The sequence below is a fragment of the Anopheles moucheti genome, chromosome 3 (assembly GCF_943734755.1).
Source record: "Anopheles moucheti chromosome 3, idAnoMoucSN_F20_07, whole genome shotgun sequence".
NCBI lineage: Eukaryota > Metazoa > Arthropoda > Insecta > Diptera > Culicidae > Anopheles > Anopheles moucheti.
In genome coordinates, this window is record NC_069141.1 from 51,032,043 (window position 1) to 51,051,887 (window position 19,845).

At 40.2% G+C, this 19,845-nt stretch overlaps 5 protein-coding genes across 6 annotated transcripts in view; 2 read left to right on the forward strand and 3 right to left on the reverse strand.

Annotated features, from left to right (window-relative positions):
* LOC128304573 (actin, muscle) overlaps positions 1 to 96 on the reverse strand; it is a 2,499-nt gene extending 2,403 nt beyond the window's left edge. The window contains exon 1 of the mRNA XM_053041773.1: positions 1 to 96. This exon is cut by the window's left edge and continues 34 nt beyond it. Within this exon, the coding sequence (XP_052897733.1) occupies positions 1 to 6 (6 nt within the window). The 5' untranslated portion in view covers positions 7 to 96.
* A 4,870-nt stretch (positions 97 to 4,966) lies between these two features.
* LOC128302797 (uncharacterized) lies at positions 4,967 to 10,965 on the forward strand. The gene is made up of 5 exons (XM_053039648.1): positions 4,967 to 5,120; positions 6,070 to 6,171; positions 10,123 to 10,360; positions 10,449 to 10,736; positions 10,829 to 10,965. The coding sequence occupies exons 1-5, from the start codon at positions 4,967 to 4,969 to the stop codon at positions 10,962 to 10,964; spliced, it is 918 nt and encodes a 305-aa protein (XP_052895608.1). The 3' UTR covers position 10,965.
* Positions 10,966 to 11,102: 137 nt separating this feature from the next.
* LOC128303752 (uncharacterized) lies at positions 11,103 to 12,962 on the reverse strand. Its single transcript, XM_053040811.1, has 3 exons — positions 12,859 to 12,962; positions 12,589 to 12,787; positions 11,103 to 12,445 (listed from the first exon to the last, which is right to left on the reverse strand). The coding sequence occupies exons 1-3, from the start codon at positions 12,901 to 12,903 to the stop codon at positions 11,247 to 11,249; spliced, it is 1,443 nt and encodes a 480-aa protein (XP_052896771.1). The 5' UTR covers positions 12,904 to 12,962; the 3' UTR covers positions 11,103 to 11,246.
* A 517-nt stretch (positions 12,963 to 13,479) lies between these two features.
* LOC128304229 (uncharacterized) lies at positions 13,480 to 15,022 on the forward strand. Of its 2 annotated transcripts, none has more exons than XM_053041389.1 (3): positions 13,480 to 13,700; positions 13,779 to 14,013; positions 14,202 to 15,022. In XM_053041389.1, the coding sequence occupies exons 1-3, from the start codon at positions 13,647 to 13,649 to the stop codon at positions 14,888 to 14,890; spliced, it is 978 nt and encodes a 325-aa protein (XP_052897349.1). In that variant the 5' UTR covers positions 13,480 to 13,646; the 3' UTR covers positions 14,891 to 15,022. The 2 variants fall into 2 exon arrangements, with proteins under 2 accessions (XP_052897349.1, XP_052897350.1); XM_053041390.1 differs by having other exon boundaries at positions 13,783 to 14,013.
* Positions 15,023 to 15,549: 527 nt separating this feature from the next.
* On the reverse strand, positions 15,550 to 18,476 carry LOC128302798 (uncharacterized). The gene is made up of 8 exons (XM_053039651.1): positions 18,343 to 18,476; positions 18,148 to 18,265; positions 18,037 to 18,092; positions 17,451 to 17,682; positions 17,303 to 17,373; positions 16,507 to 16,801; positions 16,340 to 16,428; positions 15,550 to 16,218 (listed from the first exon to the last, which is right to left on the reverse strand). The coding sequence occupies exons 1-8, from the start codon at positions 18,382 to 18,384 to the stop codon at positions 15,550 to 15,552; spliced, it is 1,572 nt and encodes a 523-aa protein (XP_052895611.1). The 5' UTR covers positions 18,385 to 18,476.
* Between the last annotated feature and the right edge of the window lie 1,369 nt (positions 18,477 to 19,845).

The window sequence follows — 19,845 nt, forward strand, 5'->3', positions numbered from 1 at the left end:
ACACATTTTGGCTGATTTGGTTTTGGGTACTGGTTAACACACAAAAGAATGGATCTATGGGACGTGTCCGTACGCCACGAAAGCTAAACTGATGACTGTAACGCACCGACGCTGGTGTCAGAATCTTATATACCTTCCGGTACCCGAAACGGTCGCCCTTCCGCGCGCCCACAGCTCGGCGTGGCCCAGCATCGCCGTCCGGTTGCTCTCCGACACTCTCCGGGTGCACGAAAATAGATTGTAATATTCATTCACGCGCAAGAAAGGAGAAGATGGTAACCGAAGAAGACAAAAAAAAAAGTCAACAACAACCCCGTGAAGATACCCCATCCTAAGGTTTCCATTTCCCCTTTGGCCCTTCCGCCCCCCGCGTAAAACATTCATATCTCATAGCCCCTGCATGGAAAAAGGCTAGCTCGACTTTTCCGTTGGTTTCGTATCCGCGTACCACACCGTTTTCGTGCTGGGATGACTCAGACCGTATATGGTTGCGGGAGTAGAACCGATTTTCCACCGTCTCTTCCAGGCCCTAAACTCCCGCCCGCGCCTCGTTCGCCACTCTTCAGCCGGCTCAACATAACAACATGTGCACACGCATCGTTCACGCAGCTCAGCTTGCGCAGCCGCGAACCGTATGTGTTGGTGCGCGCGTAATGCTCCATAAATGTATGTTGGTTTCTTTTTTTGCTTGGATTTTATTCTTACTTCTCCGGCTCATTGTAGAGATGTTGTCTGTGTGTGTGTGTGTGTGTGCATTGTGTAGTTAAATAATCCGCGGGGGTGTTACGGTTGAGGTCCGATTCCTCACGAGTCGGATGCTGTAAATGTGTCCGTGAGTATGGTTTTTTATCTTTTTTTTTGTCCTGTTCTTGCGATGGTCGGCATCGACGAACATCGGCGGACAGCGTAGGTCCTTAGGAAAACAATTCGATCTGCTTCCTGGGGACGGTGGCCGGCGGACACATGATCGCGAAACGTAGAGAGAGAGCGGAATCTCGGGCCTGTTTGCCGGTGTTAGTTACAAGGGTTAGAACATTGGGCCGTGTGTGCCGACCGTGTTGGAAAAATGAAGCAAACAGCGAAACATCCGTTCCCTACCGTAAATGACCACCAGAAATTTGGCTGGTCCGACGCGTGGTTAGGACGCTGCTGTGGCAAATGCTTGCTTTTTTGTGCTTGGGCGAGCTCTTTTTTAACCCAGCTGCCTTGCGCGCTCTCTCTCGCTCTCGCGCTCTCTCTCTTTCTATCTTTCCATCTGCCTACTCGATATTGTATTCCTCCACAATTTTCCTCGGACAAAAATTCCACGGACGATTCATGGGCGCGTACCACTAAAAAAAAAAATCCCCAAAACCCCACGTACACCTCTGTACTGGGGATGTATTTTTGTATTTTGCTTCGACATTCGCGTTTCGTAATCAATTCTTTCACCGGCCATCCTTGCGGGTCCGGGTTTTCTTGCTCGGCACCCCGCTACAGGACAGGCAGGTGAAGTGTACCAAGCCAAAAAAAAAACACACACGATGAAAGGTGGTTTACTAAGCAGAGGAGGAAGACACGGACCCAGTGTTGTTTGGGACAACAATCCACCGAGACTTATTTGGCGCGACAATATGCCCGAAACGCTGCGCTGGGAGAGATGTCGTTCGTTATGTCAAGGGTCGACATGGTTCGCGGTTGGTTAGAAAAATTCGCACAAACATTATAGAGACTATTCGATTAGTTAGAGTATTGTAAGCGAAATGTTCTACTAGATCTGCTGTAGAGTTATTGTTTGAGACATTGTTCGTTATAGCACATAATTTCACCACAGTTTACATCGTACTGAAGAGAAGATCTACACAAAGATGCTCGAAAAAGGTCGCTATTTGTGATATTTGTAAAGGAAAACCATGTAATATATTGGATTGGATGAATATCTATTTTAAATAGTATTTATTCAAGAGTTCTTGTTGATTTAACAGCTCAAAACATGAATATTCTCGATTTGACGGGCTTTTCTATGCAAAGTTGATTCTTTTGTTTATGAAACAAATAAATAATCATTTCGAATAACAAATTCATCAATTCATATCAATTTAATTTTCCTTTTCCTCCGGCGTTGGTGTACCTCAAGGAAGTGTCCTAAGTCCATTGCTGTTTGTTCTGTTCATCAACTGTTTTTCTGACTTTTTTTATTGTTAAACATTTTCCTACCTCCGAGTTATTTTTGTTCGTTTTTCCTCTTGATGTACTTCTAATTACCTGCCACTATGTCCTGAGTAATTTAATGTTATTTAGTTTACTCGCTTCCGTAATCCTATATTATTTTTTTATTCCTTCGTCAATGCTCAAATGTCTCAAATGTCTAATCAAGGATCTTGGCAAATGGCTTGATTGCGATCTCACCTTTTGCCATCATATTGATACCGTCGTTAGTTCAGCCTGTAGGATTCTAGGTCTTCAAGAATCGCTTGGGACCTTTTTGACCCCTTTTGCAGCAAGGTGCTCTTGTGCTCGTTGGTCAGGTCGAGACTAGAATATTGCTCCGTAATCTGGTCTCCTGCAGCAAGGATAAACATCGATCGTATTGTATCGCACAAGTTCAGAGGCCCTTCACCGAATTTACATTCCGCAAACTATTTGTTGAACACCCTCTTTGGAATATCGCTACATCCCGCATCCCAACTGGTAGAAGCAATACTTTGCTTCGTGCTATGCGGCTGTTTAATTCCACGTGTCATTTATTTCATTTCCACGTCACTTTGTTGTCCTATTATAATAGTCTATGACCTACTCTGTTACTCCATCTCCTCTATTCCTTTGACCCAAGTTTTTTTGTATCTTATCTCTAGTTTTTGATTCTCTGTTAGTCGTATGACTTGTTTGTGTAGCACTAGCAGGCAAATGTGTAAAATATATTATAATAATAGCAATAATAAAAGTGTACGAAAAGTGCTAGTAAACTGTGTACAGAACTGTGCTTAACTATTGGTAATTTAAAGCGTATGACGATTGACGGAAACTTCCTTATTAATCGGTATATTCATTTGTAACTCTTACAACGATTAAAATATTAAATTTAGAGAAGTTGTGATGTTTTTATACATTCTACAAATAGAAAAATGTACAAAATAACAGTACACAGCCCCTAAAACTAATATAATTGAATAGAAAATAGCTTCTTTAAATACTTCTTCGACTGGAAAAGCGATTACTCTTCATTGTGTTGTAAATTTTCATCCCCAATCCCAACAACTTTGATATGCAAAGAGGTACATTCTAGCTCGTACCGAAGTGATTGATCAATCTAATTGATGCTCCGTACGGCTTCACGATACACATCAAGAGTTATTAGTTATTAATAGTTGCATGATGCGTGTAACCGCTTCTCACTGGCGCAATGTATAATCGTTCCCGCATACCTTAGATCAAACCTATCACTACCGCCAACACTGGGGTCAGCAGTATAGAACGAAAAGCATTACTTTGCACTACTGGTTACGTGTGTATACCACCGTCACCCGATCAGCGCGAATCCTTCACCCATTTTTCACAGCACATTGAACGTGTCCCGGACCGCAGATCTATGTTTAACATCGCCTGAAAGATGAAAAACTGCTTGTTCTTCGGCAAAAAAGTGCCACAATTTATCAGTTCATGGCACGGTAGGACAAGTGGGCCGCCATTCTTCCGTTGGAAAATTTAGGCCACCGCTACGTCCTACTTCGATCACATAAAACAAGATCGGACCCTCCCGGAGACGTCACCCGACATGGGCGACACACAGAGGAAATGGAACCGTCGTCGCTGTTTTTTCATTAAGTTTAGCCAAATTATGCACAAAACAAACTCTCCACACAAGGGATGCAGAAAAATGAACGCAAATGAAAACAAACTCTACGCACCAAATCTTACGTCAGCTCGGCGGCGTTCGGCGATGAGTGGCGTTTGTATGCGTACCAAGCGCCAGAACCATCTTTGGAGTGTGCGTTCGTGGTGTCAGTGCAGGGTAGTAGAAGGAGTGAAACAGCATAAAAAAAATAAACCGATCCAAAAACTAGCCAGCACCCTCTCACAGGTTTAAGATTCGGGAAAGTCCCCTCGCTAAACTTCGCCCTACACTGCTCCAAAACCGAAACCAACCGCGATCGTGCTCTTCCGTTATGAGAACTAAAATTAGAAACACGCGCGAAGATCGCACATATTATGGTTGCACACCAGTCGGCATTCCAACCTCTACAGTGCAAAGTGAAGTAAGCGGCCAATTCCAGGCCGATCCGCTTCGGGGTTTCACATGGGTGTGCTGGAATGGCTGATGCTGCCGTTCCCAGTGTCTGCGGATTGTGTTGCAGTAGGGGATGGCGGAAATAGACGAATGACTACATCCGGGGGTCACGACGAGACGAATCTGAGAGGGCTTGTTTTGCTCTTCACCACATCACAGATAGATCGAAAAATGAAAAATAATTTTAAGTCCAATGTTTTCATTAAAACATATAAAGCAGACGAGAAATGAAGACATGGCAGAGGAAAAATGCAGCAAATGGAGATCGTTAATATCTTTTTTTTTCGATACCGAATCAAAGATCGCTTGCTTATTCACTTACTTAACAGGTATGATGATCTCCAGTTGAACACAGTCCTCTGCCAATCTATCCATTAACTAGAATGAACTCCATATCTTTATAATGATTGGTGTCTTCCTCGTGTTCTATGTCCATTTGCATGGTTTAAAGGGACTCTACCGACATGGTCGTCTGGTGTCATTTTAATAACAAGTAGATACCAACACGTCTCTATTCACCTTCTAACGCCTGTAACGATGAACGAAATTAGGGCACCATAGCACTTAGATAGTTCCAGTCCTTACATACGCCTCAGAGACATGAACCCTACCGTCCAAAATTGACGAAATCCTGTTATCCTCGTTCAAGAGAAAGATGCTCAGAAGAATTTTTGGAAGGGCAGTGGAGGAACCGTCACAATGACGAGCTCTATGAGCTGTACGACGAACTCACCGTCGTATAGCGGAATCGTCAAGATCCAGTCGGTTGGCCCTGTTATGAGAATGACACCGAACAACCCAGGTGATTGTCTTACCCGTCGAGACATACCCCAAATAGAGATGAAAAGACGAGGTAAGGAGTCTGCAAAAAAGGTAAATCCCCGATAAGTAAGTAAGTAATTAATTTGATAGCACCAGTAAGAATTCGAAATAAACGATCATATTCGTAAAAATGTAAAAAAATGTGTAAAAATGTTGCATGTATTTTTTTTACATAGTAAATGAATTCGTCTTAAATCTGGAAGAGTACATACTAGCATGAAATTTTTAATCCATTGACATATGCTCCGGTTCTGAAGTCTAACAAATACATCAACTGAATCTCTCCATATCAAATCATTTCTGTAATCGCTTGTGTAATGTCAATCTATTACATGACCATCTCTCCGAAAAATGGCGAATCTTATTCGATAAATGATTGAGAGATAATCCTACGTCCTTCTCTGGATGTCCCTGATTATGTCAAAATTAAGACCGGAAAAATTGACTATTTTAGTTTGAAGTTGGTCCTTCTAAATAACTTACAAATCATGATTTGTTTCTCAAAATGAAACAAACATGTTCAATGTGATTTATCATAGAATTAAGTATAAATCACTCATTACGTAGAAAGTATACAATGTAACGCCAAATAGTAGGCACGTGTAATAGCAAAGTGTCCACCACCCAAGATCCGTTTTCTCCTAGTGACCGCCGAAAACCAGACACTCGTACTAACAATGATATTGCCAACCATTTTCTCGATCTAGCACAATTTTCTACTACACCAGATATGATCGTTCAGCTTGATGAGATCAGATTAAGGTGAACCATCTTACCCGGCACCTTAAATTATATGGCCTACCCCGTCCCATTCACTGCCAGAACGCTTACTTACTGACAAACTGCACTTAATCTTTCTCCTGTTCGATGGGAGGGACACGATGACGAGTGTCCGGCGTGGGGCAGGATCATAAATAAACACATGTTAATTAGCGCACTTATCTTGCGTACGTATATCTCCGATGGTGCTTAACCGGCAGCCAGATTGTGCGGCCAAACGTTGCATGACAGCCGCGTTGATGTCGACGATAAATCAAACCGCGGTAGTACCGGCGGTACGGGGCTCGGACTCTCGGACGAGAGTACTTTGGACGGGCCGAAATTGGCGTCTCGTTTTATCACCATCATCACCATCATCACAACATGCCAGCCTCACCATGTACGCTAGGTCCCGTTTTCCCCCTTCCGCGGTATGCATACGACCTAAGACAATGATCTTCACCGCATCGCAGGCATCTCCCTTGGCGGTCGAAATTGTTCGTATCTCCTTCACTCTTGGGTGCTTTTTTTGACGCGTGCCTCGGTGACAATTAAGACTGTCAATTAAAATTACTCACATCAAGCTAGAGATTAAGTGCGAAGTTTACGCTTGCTCGTTGTCCGCTCTTCTGAATGAATTTCGATACCGAACACACTGCCGGCTGCTTCGGTTTGTGCGGTGGATAGTTAATTTAGACATTTCATCGATGTCGTACCGTATCTGTTTACAGCGAATGACTGGTGGTGCTTTATCACTGCCGAAATCAGTCGTTTTTACGCTTAGTGGCGCCCTGCACGTGGGGTGATCGGAAAATTAATGTCATTTAAATGATGTAGTTATTTGAATGCTCTTTAACTATGTCTCACGCAGCGTTAGTGGATGGTTTGCATGGTAATTAGCATAGCATTTGAAACGTCCTTCAGTTTCCGTTGTAAAGCAGTAATGCTTATTATTTAAAAATTTTATTGCGTTAGTAACTCTTGAGAAATCTTGTAAGCACTTTTGCAATAAAATGGGTAGGGTTTTATTTCTTTATAACACGCGGGGAATATACAACGAGAGCATTTCATATATCACCCATCGTAGGCATTAAAAATTCCACCATCAATATTCACGCCAGTGTGCGAGGTTTAATATGTTATCTTCCATCATTCCTTTTGCATTAGCTGTAAACGATCATTCACTCACTCAACCTCCCACCATCTCCCACAAAGCATACCAAATTTTCCTATTTATGTGTGAGTGTGTGTACAAATGGTTCCAACACACCGGCCAGGTAGGAATTATTCACCACCTGAGGCGGAAAATTGTCTGTCGCTACGGAGGTGGAAAAACTGCTGCGTCCAAGCTCGTTCGCTACCTAATTTGTAGCTCGTTTGGCGTACGATGCAGTCCACCAAGTCGACCACCGTCCCTGTCCATCCTTCCATCCATCCACACTGCCAACACGAATCAGCCCGTAAAGATGATCATGCCGACGGTTCGGGAGATCGGTCCCGATGATGCGCACCAGAGTTTGAGATGTGTATTTTTAGCGGGCCTGCTAGTTAGAACCGGACGCAACGTACCGTTCCAACTGCCAACGATCGGTACGGTTCGATTTGGTCCAATTTCGGATCGCACCCCCGCAACGCTCGCGGCATCGAGGTGGTGGTTTGCGTCTTACCTTTAGTTTATACCCAACGAAAAAAAACAACAAACTCTCTCTCTAATGAAACGTAACAGGAAAAGTGAAAGCGATGAGCTCACTAGCAATTTGCTTGAGGGAAATTTTATGGTCACGAAAATTAAATCAACCACCCACCCGGAAGGAGCTGAAGAATGTCCTGAAAACTCCCGCTACCGGAACTATCCATACGCGCAACTGCTCTCCTCGCACAAACTTCCCCATTTCGGGTCAACCCGGAGAAAACCCGGAGAAACCGGGGAGATTTTCATAAAACGGGTGGAGGGGGGGGGGGGGGCAAAGTTTGCGCTTTCCACGGCTGGTGGCGCATTTTTCATAGTTTCCTATGTGAGTTATGAGGCCGTGTGTGCGCCTGCGTTCTCTTTATTAGGTGCTTCTCCAAACGGTCTCATTCGTATTGAAATGTCGCTACCCTGTTCAGAGTTATGCATAATTTAGCAAGATTGCATTATTTTTAAAAATCTTTAAACATGTGCAGCTATTCATCAACTGACCAGGCGTTAGTGGCTATGAATTCACTTTACATTTTGCTCTCATGCTTGCAGTATTTTTTAAATGTATTTATTATCATCTGGTTCAAATGAATAGTGAGTTTAAAAATTCTCTCGAGCAATAAAATTCCCTTTATGGTCGTGCAAATAGCAGAGTCGATAATGCATGATTGCTTACTTGAATACTTACCAGGCAGGTCGTTTGCAAATCCTTAATTTCAGGGGGAAACATCAATGCCATCACTCTATCTTAATTTGGACCTACTACGCCTTTTCTGTCTATGTGAACGAACCTGAAAGGACTTTACGATGTTGGTTGTCCGGAATCATTCTCAGGCCATCAGGCGATCAGTTTTCCAATTTCAGTGTAAAATTAAAAGCGATTTTTGAAAAACAATGCGTTAAAGGTTCCTGTCTCGAAGACGCTTCTGTAGATGTGGTTTTGAAATATAATTGTTATGTGGTAGAACGTCGAGATATATCAGAAATACCAGACCGACTTCAACGGTAATTCCCAAAAGTAATGAGCTTCATTCTTTTTCGGTCATATATGTTTAATTGCGTTACGTCGCTTGGGACAGGCAATGAAGTGGATAAGCTTAAACGCACGCCACTACTATTCGGCTCTTAAACTAAAGTAAAATCAGCCCCCAAGGATCGATAGGACTTCCTGTGAGCCTCTGTTTTGCGTCTTCGATGGAGGCGCCCAGTCATACCCCCTACCTGTCACGTATTTACCTCGGCATGGTTCCTTAGCCTCTCCACAGACCAGATTTGTTGCATCCTGGATTGTTTTTGTTTCCAACATTGGAAAAAAGCTAATGAGGCAGCAGACAACGCTATAATAATGTCGAAGCTATCCTTAAAAACATCTCAAAAAAAGGCCCATGAGAACATCAGCACGGCTTGTCAGCCCTTCCTTTAAAAAAACATATATTGGTGTAGGAGGAATCTATTTTGAAAATAATGAAGATTTTCTACTAGTCCAATATGTTTTTTGTTGTTGTTTCCAACACATTAGGGGAAACTTTTGTCATTTTTTAGGAAGCTTTATACAACAATTACACCAAGGCTGTGTGTGCTTTCGATTAAATGTCCTCAAGGTCTTGCATTACTGCAAAATCGGTTACCACGTACGGATGCCATCGTTTATTTTATGAACATGGACAGTACAAAAATAATGTTACGGTTTGAGTTATTGTAATGACATGATCAGTTCCCCAGCGTCGATCTATGCTAATTCTGCAATTCAATGATAATGCAATGATATGACGAAACACGGCCGTTTGAGGGACCTTAAAAATGTATATTTTGTAGGTTTTCTGAGTGTATACACACTGTAAGTAAAGCGTCCGAAAATCGACACTTCTACCCTCTCCGTATACTAATGGGAGCCCAAAGTGTACTAATAGGAAGCCTTCGGAAAAATTGGTAAGCCCTCTCGCCCTCCTCTTCTCCCTCCTTGACCATCTTAGCTTAATAAACTAAAAGCCATACAGTGATCCAATAAACGTATTTATACTTTCTAGCTAAACAGTCAAGCTACAGCTACGGAAAATGAGATTCTTCGATCGAACTTCAGTCAGGCAGTGTATCATCACTTCTGATTTTGCAGACATGACATGCATGACAGATTGCATATGCAAAAACAAACTGTAATGAAATGGCCCAAACATTGTTGCACATTTGTTACATCGCTAGAGATGCTGGTGCAGTGTAGACCGAGTGAGAAGTATGTTTCAAATGAATAACCATCGCTTTATTTCTCTATCCTTTTAACACCCTATGCACCCCCTATCTTAGGACTGCCACACACAGTAGCTTAACTTAATAAATTGATCAATTGAACTAATTGATCGAGGCAAGTATTTGCAGAGAGTACATCTTTTGCATGCAATCGTCGTTCAATTGCACTCCCGATTAGTACCTCATCCGCACTCGAACGCGATTGCTGCAAGTGTTTGTTCCAAATAAAAACATGTTTCTACCCATTGCTTTGTTTGCCTGCCTGGTTATAAGTGAGATATACACGTAGCGATGAAAATAGTTTCCCGATCTTCACATACCGTATAACGCTGCATTCCTTTCCATCTAGCACCCCCCGTCACTAGTGCGGACGCGACGTTTCAACAGTATGTGGAGCTAATGTTTCAATTCGATGCTGTTTTCGAAACACTCTGCCTAGCGCAAACAAACGATTCCGTCGAAGCTGGACGGATGGTAGAGGCCAACCAAGCCCTGCAGAACTGTGTCAACCTGCATCACGATCCGCAAAATTTTACCAACGCGTTGGATTTATTGACCGTGGCAAATCGGAAAGATTTCATCAGCTAGTACGTGTTCGATCTACTGCTCGGTGTGCAGCGTTGGGTGTGTTTGCTTGACATTAATGCATTCGCTTTCCTCCCGTTCCCCACTTAGCAACTGTGATCAATTTGAGGAGATAAAAAAGTGCTATCATCCCTTCACGCGACAGCTGGAAATATGTTTTACCGAGCGTGATGTTGCCATGATTAAAACGCTAATCATGCTAGAGGAAGAGTTTGCGTACATCTGTGAACGGGATGGAGCCAATGTCGTTAGCGTACAGCGATCGAATTATTCATACTGCGCCGGAAATTTGCAAGAGCTTCTAAAGAACTGTTCCATGCCAGATTGGGCTGAGCTGCGAAGTAAAACCATCGACACTATGACGGAAAGAGACTGCAGGTAAACGGTTGCTAATGAAAACAAAGTTAAAGCTACCTTTGAAACGCTTATCAATTATATTGTATGATCTCAAATGTGTTCCATTGTTTCAGCATTTTTGAAACGCTAGCGACATGCTTTCAGATCAATATTACGAATTGTGGTGCTCCTTTATTTGCACAACTGTTCAACATACGGTACCAAGCTATTGTAAAGAAGACGTCTTGTAACAAAAACTTATCAAACTAAAATAAATTGATCGATAATGTTTTCTCCGTGCGAAATGATAAGGGATGTGAGAAGAATAACTTAATCGTAAATTATGTATCAGAGTGTAAGCAAAAGATTGATCAATAATAACAAGAAGATGGAAATATGAAACTTATACATGTCAACTATCAAATGTTCTTAGCTCAAAGAAAAGTGGATTGTGTATATCTTATAAAGAAGTTTTTTTTAAAGAATTGTGCACCAAGCACGGGACAAAGATAACGATTCCCCTATAATAATTCCAATTAAGTACAAAATAGTTTAGTCTTGCACATCGAAGCCATCGAATACCTTCCCTTCCATACACATAGGAACATAGCTCCACATAAGCTCGAACCAATTTTTGCAGTCGTTTTGCCTTAATAAAGATGGTATACTTTCTACGGCCTGTATCACCTCTTCTGTAGTTCGAGGATTCGCTCTCCCTGTAACGCGCTTTATATTTTTTCTCAGATATTCTACCGGATTCAGATGGGTGGCATTCGAAGGCAAAAACATAGCGTTACATTTATAATAACCTATGGCATCCTGCAGCTTTGTATATCGTTGATTGGCCGTATTGCCAATCACCACGACCGACTCATCAACGTTTAATTCCCTGAGCTTGGTTTTCATCCCGTACACAAATTCTGTCACAGTGTCCATATTAATGTGCGTATTCTTGGTGAGGTAGTACAGCATACCCGATTCGTTCATGGCGCACATGATATAAACACTTTTATGCTGTATTCTATGCTTTGTGTCAACTTTAAACGTTGCGTTCAGTGCTACATAATCCAAAAAAATTATTCCTAACTTAGAAACGCTTTGCCGCACAGTGGTTAAGTTCGTAGCATATTCTTTCATCTGCTCGAGCGTAGAGTTTATAATCTTATGTTTTGGATTAGTTTGGACACGATTAAAAAAGTAGTTAAAGCCAATCAGTGCACGCATGATCGAATCGTTGCTTACGCGTATTTTGTATGTTGACCATACCTTTTCCACTAGCTGCGTTAAGGAAACATCGCTATCTTCATTCATCCATAAACGGATACTTAACAGTACATCGACCGGGAAAGCGGTATCTTTATGACGACTGGAAAGAGCTGCATTGCCTGTTTTTTTGTAATTATACACAACGTTTTTCACTGTCTGCTCCGGAATATGTAAAATATCACTGATCGTTTTGGAATTCAAACCATTCTCATACTTTGCCACAATTCGTTCTCTATCCTCATTGGACATACATTTCAACGCATCAGGTTTAGTTTTTATGTTGATCTTCTTTGCTGGTTGCTTATCTTTTTGAATAATTTTGCTATAGATAGGCATGAGTTTAGGCTTTTTGGTAACAACGGCATCCTGCATATTCTGGCGAGGCACGCTTCTGTCGCGAGGTTCACTACTGCTATTGTAAGTTGGATTAGAAGGTTTGGTTTTAGCTGATGCATTGATGCTCGATCTGTTGTGGTTAGTTCTTGCTAAAACGAGAATGAAAATCATTGTGTAAGTGACAAATTTTACTCTTTTATCGCCATAAAACCTCCATCTTCTTGCGATGGATGTATGCAAATAAATGACACATGCACAACTCGAACTTCCGAGTTGCCATACTTAACCGTACCTGCAATACTAACAGGCGTTACATAAACATCGTGGTTTACATTATCTATAATCTTGAGTGGTTCAATTTCAATTCCTTGATCACGAGCCGTTCTTGTTTGAACACCAATGCCAACACCAAGCATATGTTCTTTGGGTTTGTCTTCTTTGTGCTCTTTCTCATCATCTTTTGAGACTGCATTCAATCCCTGAGTAGAAAGCTGGAAAGATACACAAATTAATTGTGAACATTCTACAGTTGATCCTTTTGTCACTTAATTTATTCACTTACCAATAGTACAAGCCTTGCTTGTTTTCTGTGAAGACTCTCAGTCATGATTAAATTTGGAAAACAATGGTAAGCGACACAGCTACACCAAGCGAAGGAAATTGTCTTCCAACGAATTTGTTGAATTTGTCTATTGCGGTTACTCAGATTTCCAGCAAAATCTTTCGTTCAGAATGTTTTGTTTACGTCGAAATTCCCCATTTGTTACCTTTCCAAATTGAATCTGTCAGCCAAACCTCTACCCCGGACAATCGGTCATGCCAGTTTCAATCGGATCACAACCAACCAAAACATGAAGCCTTTTCACTCTCTCCAATGAACAATCATATCTAGCAAAAACGAGAAAGCATGCAGATTTCATTAGTCCTGATTCAAAATCGAACCTTTCTTAAAACCAGACAACAAGGGATGTGTATTTAACAAATTTAAGAAACAAGCGAATTTGCTTGTAAATATCATACAACAACATCAAAACGAATGCGTATACAATTTTTTTAACAATCCGTTTTAAACAGTTGCCCAGTGATAAAACAACTACAATGCTTATTTTGGTCATATAGAGAGCTGTCATAAAGCGTCCATTGATGTTTACGTTTTATATTCTATACAAAACCGGGAAAAGCAGAAAGCCGTTCAATTCAGTAAGGACATTGAAATTCATTTGTTAAGAGGAACTAGTATTTCATGTGACCATCAACATAAGTTATATGAACGCCAACTTGTAGTTTAATAGTCAGGAAAGACTACCAATTGTCTTACTCCAATCAAACAGCTCCTTACGAACAGCTAAAATGGATCGTCAGAACAAAAAAACTGTAGTCGCATCTCAACCGAAGTCAGAGAAGGTTAGAAACAACTAAATATCTCACTATGCCTTGTAAACTTATATTCTTAACACATCGTACTGATTACCGTTTCACTAGCAAGACCAGCAGGAAGAGCTTGATTACGACAGCGAGGATGTAATGATAGAGTTTATCAAGGTGGAATGTGGCAGGAACCCTGATGCAGATCCATTTATCAGTAATGTTGATATTGAAGAGGATGAAATAATAAGTGACCAAGTTATCCGGGAAGTGAATGTGCGCTCAAAGAGGAAAAAATTGTCGCATAAAACAAAACACGACTGTGGTGATACGACGGGTAGAATTCGTAAAGGTATGTTAAACAATTTCATTGTCATTTTTATACATACTGAATCTGAAACCAATCGATTCAGATAAAGAGATTACACGTTTGCCTACGCGTATATTTTGTAAATTTTTATTTTTTCTTTCATTTGCATATCACTTTATACATTGTTTGTTTGATGCACGGCTCTTAAACTCTTACTGATATGTTTACAGTACCATCAGCTAGAAATCAAGCGATAGTGTCATCGTTTAAATCTAAACCCGTTGAAACATCAGAGCCGGCAACCACTTTCACCGAAGGAAAGGCAGCAGAACAATCGGTTACAAGTTTAATCGCTAAGACAGAAGAAAGGCTTACCAGTATAGAATTTAGTCTAGTAGAAATAAGTGGCAAATTAGATGTACTTGGTGACCAACTCCAATCCTTACTGGAAAGCGTTACTACGCCATCAGAAAAGAAACGCACAATTATTGACATAGGGTTTGACAAAATCGACAATTTAGAACAGATGGAAACATTCAACGAAGACCTTTCCCAGCCAGAATATAAAGAGAAGATATTGCAATGGCTAGAGGGCAATATAATTGAGGAAAGAAGCGAATACCGAATGACCGATGCGTTGGATATGTTGTTCACGCGAAGATTTTTAACTTTATGTAGCTGGACCGGCATCGGTAAAGGCTCGCAAAAGATAGCAATGATGCAGATGACTAACGTCACGAAACTGTTCCAACGCATTGGAACGACACTAACTGCCATAGTTAATCAAAAACGAGTAGCAGTTTTCTTCATGAAAAAACTAAAAAATGCTTCTAAGCGAGCTGTGATGAAAGGTATTCGTACCAATTCATCTCCACCGGCAACATCCTCAAATTTGGAGTGTAAAATATTAGAACGATGAAAGGGTTACATTAGTCCTTACAAACGAAATAAAACTATCTTGAGAAAAACTGAAAATGATCAAAGAATTGATTTAATTAATTAATAGCATCCATTCTATCCTTTTGCATTTCTCAATCTATCTATCTCATCTATTGGAGCATAAAATTAGTTTAACTAACATACAGAACTGTGTTGGAAAAATTGTCTGAAATATATATTATGTCGGTTATATCGAAATTGTATGTAGTTAATACTAATAATCATTAGTTAATTAGTATGTACACAAACCAGTGAACGATCGGATTTTGATTTTGTTACGAATTCCTCGTAATCGATCCCGAAACACTTGGCCATTTCAGCTTTAAATCATCAACTGGCAAATTCATTCGTTTTGCTACAGTAATCCATGCAATTTGCCCAGCTTTAGTGTTGTAAAGGATCAACTAATAAGAATAAGCAAAGACCAACAGGTAAAACTGTCTTAAAATAATGTTGATTGATCGGACATAAAAATGGTTACTGCATGCTAAAAAGCACTAGAAATTGTTCATTCGTATTCTCATCAAATATTTCTATACTATATTTAGTTTCTTTCAAATAATTCTATGCTATCAAATGAAAATGTCCATACTTAATAACATTGCACTTCAAAGTTTATATTTTTACACATCATTTGTGCTATTCATATGCATCGTTCGAATCCTCCCGTTCTTCGTCCTTTAAATCGCCATCAGCAACAGCAATAGTAGGAGGTACATCAAGTACAGGATCTTTTGTCGCGTTTGGAAATTTGTTTAACTCATTCAAACAATTAAGGAGAAGTCCTTCAATTTCATTAAAATCACTTGCACGCTTTTTAGATAAAACAACTGTCAAATGATTAAGCAATCCGCTGTACGGTGTGGATTCAGTCTGGGCTATTTTGTCGGTGATTTTTGATAAGTTTTGAAATGTTTTTACAATAAACGGATCTATTCTACTGCTAGTAGAAGACGATGGCCTAATTGATGAATCAGGTTTTGAAGTAGATTGTGACGAGTGTGACGTTATCCGTACTAGTTTTGGTGGCGTAGTCACCGTGGAGCCATTGTAACGTCGCTTAAAATTGCGAAAATACGGTTTTGACATCGGTGAAAGGTGTTCCGGTTTGGCCACGATCCGTTTTATTGTTACCGGTTTGGGCAAGGGATGTATCACTGTAAGCGGATCTGGCATGTGTTGTTTTACTTCAACCGGGGTAGGTTCGGGTTGTTCTGGTGTGGCCGTGGTGGACACAAATCGTTTTATTGTGACTGCTTTGGGCACGTAGGGTTTTGTTGTTACTGTTATGGGTTGTGTTGCTTCCAGCTGATAAGGAAAAAATAATTTGTTGAACTTAATGAAATTCGAATGATTTCGGGCAGTTTGACTTGCAATACATTGTATGTGTGAATGAACCATGCTGTAGATTCGGTATGGTTATACTTACTGTGAAATTAGGACCAACGCCATTGGTATTCCTATTTTTTAGAACAAATTGCATCGCCTCAAATGCATACCATGTTGGTTTTCTTACGGCTGGAAAATAAAACAAACCAAACCAGTTCCAATCATTTCAAAGCCGATTAAAGACAAGTTAAACGTAAGTTAACGTACGCAAACCAGAGGACGATTGGATTTTGATTTTGTTAAGAATAATTCGTAATTGACTCCTAAGTGTTGTCCATTTCAGTTTCAAATCATCAACTGGCAAATTCATTCGTTTTGCTATAGTATTCCAAGCCATATGCCCAGCTTTAGTATTGTAAAGTGGCCAACTTTGGTCCCACAGCACGGGAGTTTGTTTTACTTGCTGGATCAACTCCAATATGACACTCTGTTTATCATTTTCGTCCCCTTGTGTTGATTTATTTTGTACACAGCTGCTACCTGCTGACGCATTAGGTTCAACCTATAATATAAGATTAGTATTATTTTAATATTTCAGTTTAATTTGATGGTACCTACAGTATATCTGGATATCAGAACAATTGAAAGCGCGTATAATCGCAACGAATGGTTTTGTTTCCATGTAAGTAAAAACTCTTATGTGAAAGGGTATTTACCGTTCAATTTCCATGAAAATAATTCATTCAACACCCATTACTCCGATGTGCATACTATTTGTTTATCATTGAATCAGAATTACTGCATGATTGCAATAAATACTGTCTTATTTGTTTCTTGATTATTAACAATGAATTTAATTTAATGTGACCTTTTTTGGGAGTCTAGAAAGAAGAGAAGACACATGACTGCTTTCTTCGGGACCCTAAGCGGTCATCTACTCTGCTTGCCGTTAGATTCACGATCGTAAAAAGATTATTTTCTAAGATTACCTTATCAGGCAAATACACTCATTAAAAAGAGCACTAGTTATGAATTGATTTATTATACTCACTGTTTCTATTACCTTGCCGTTTAAATCGCTTAGAAACCGCATTGCTTCAAATGCAAACCACGTAGGATAATTTTTGTTGTCAGCTGTTGAACAGGGTTAAATTAAATACTTTAGCTCTATACTAAGCTCTATTCGTATTTCCATCATACATATTACATACATGACGCTTGCATCTTCCTCAGTTTTGCACAGTTGTTTCGAAACTGTGCTCGCAGAACTTTCCATTTTCCTTTAAGATGTTTTGCGGGTATTCCAAATTGTTCTGACAGTGAGTTCCAAGCTTCTTGTACAACACATGGATCTCTGTATCCTCGTGAGTTATAATTCCACAGTATTGGGCGATTTCGCACAGATTCTATAAACATTAGGACGAACTTCTCCTTTGTCATTTCCTAAAATGTAAAAAAAAAGCAAACAAGCACGCGATGTGTAACACGTGTTTACATCGTTCGTTTCAAGAACAAATGTCCCGAATGATCTCGGAAAGCCAAACCGAGTGTAGTAGTTTTTTGAAAGATTGCATCTTTCCCGACAGTCTTCTTTTCTTCTTTATCGGCTCAACAACCCCAAGAGAGGTCTAGAAGGCCTGCCATTTCTGGCTTTTTGATGGAGGATTGCGGGGGCGTACGGAGGGCATTGGTCTGGATGGGATTTTGGACCGACTCTGTTGTGCGAAGACCGGCGCCGCTGCCAATACACCACCGGGCCGCCCCAGTTTCCCAACATTAGGGTTTTAAAATACATACCGCTTCCATCATCATGTCGATAGTATCGTCTTCATCTTCCATAACATCATTTCCATCTAAAATAATCACATATTTGAACTGGAACCTTTTTAATAGATAAAACAAGCTCACATTTCGCAGATGGTTTCCTGACTGAATCAAGACTTATTTCATTGTCGAATTGTGTTTCTTCATCGTTTTCCACCCCGATAAATTCAATCATGCCTTTGGCGCCGTTTTCACTGAAATTCTGATTGAAAAGGTTCTAAATATGGTTAGATTTCCATACAGCATAATGAACAAACAACTACAAACAGTAACACTTACCAGCGATTCAGATGAGCTGCTCCCTTCATCACGATAATCCATTCTGGTAATTGTTAGCTAACTACTGCCGTACATACGCCTAAGCTTAAGCAAACTTTACTACCAAAGAACCACTGCTCGTAACGTTCAATATATACTTGTAAATAGCTAATTCAATGCTCTCGGTCGAATTTTTCTACCTTGCAATTGTTGTTTACAATAAATTTGTGTAAACATCCAGTGACATTGAATGACAGTTCGAACTTTGACATCCCTAAAACAACCTATACGGTCGCTTTATCACCGGGGTGCTATTCTTGGCGCGAAACAGTAAAGGTGTTATATTTTTTTCCAATTCAAAGCATCAGAAAAGCACTAGCATTACATTACAGCCGTTTCTTGAATAGCGCGATACTATTCGAGATACGCGATTCTTCAAATTTTGATAGGTCGTGTCGTGATGATTTTTTTTATTTTCCACACTTCAAATTCTCCCAAAAACACGTTACATTTTAACGTTATGATGTAATAATGTACGATGTTTTCGGATGAAAAACTAGTCGCGCGCAGTTTTGTAGCCAAACTGTGTGCAAAATGAACCATGGGACAGCACATAGCGTAGCATGGGACTGAAACATGGAAAAATACATGAGTTTGGGAGGTAAAATCCAACCACGGAAACTCCCTTTAGTGTTCATTGAAAAATAATGTTAAACTCAACGGGTAGATTACACACTGAGATTTCGAAAACGGTTGCTGCCTCCAGTTTCCAAAGCCTATGCGCAGATGTGCAATATGTGTTCCAGCAGCACGATGGATCAGGCCATACCGCAGTGTCCAAACGAGATGTCGAACTATATTGACTGACTCCGGGGTAAATCTTTGTAGCCTGTCAGTTGTAACTGTAACTCGCTATGTTTAAATTCTCTCGATTTTTTGTTGGGTTTTATATGATGTTGATTCTTGTCACATGTAAGACCTGCATCTTAGAGCACTTCAATATGGTAGTTCGTAAGATCTTTGACGAAATAACCATGTAGTTCGTGCATGCTTTTCAAGCTCGTAAAAAAGTACGAAGGACGGGTTTTTTTGTGCTCCTAATGCCTTGTTGCAATCAATACATTAAAATAGCTTCTAATATCACTAACCCAAAAAATGTTTATCCTAATTATGAAATATTGAAAAATTGTAACTTAACTCCAATATCCGACCATATTTTTTGAAATACTTGAAAACTCTACATCCGAAAGACGAAATTGTGATCAGAAGAAATTCTTAGTTACATTTTATTTTACATCGATATTGGTTTGATTAATCATATTTCGTTTTGTCTTGACTTTTAATTCATGTAAAAAAATCTCCTTACATCATCTCTGAAGCACTGCAATTTTGATTACTTTATTATGAATGTACGCGCAAAACCTATTCTTATCAGCAAAGAGCACGGACAGAGCAAGAATCATCACGAAATATCAACCAAAGCGTACCGTTTGGAGTGAATGACTCCAAAAATAATCAGTCTAG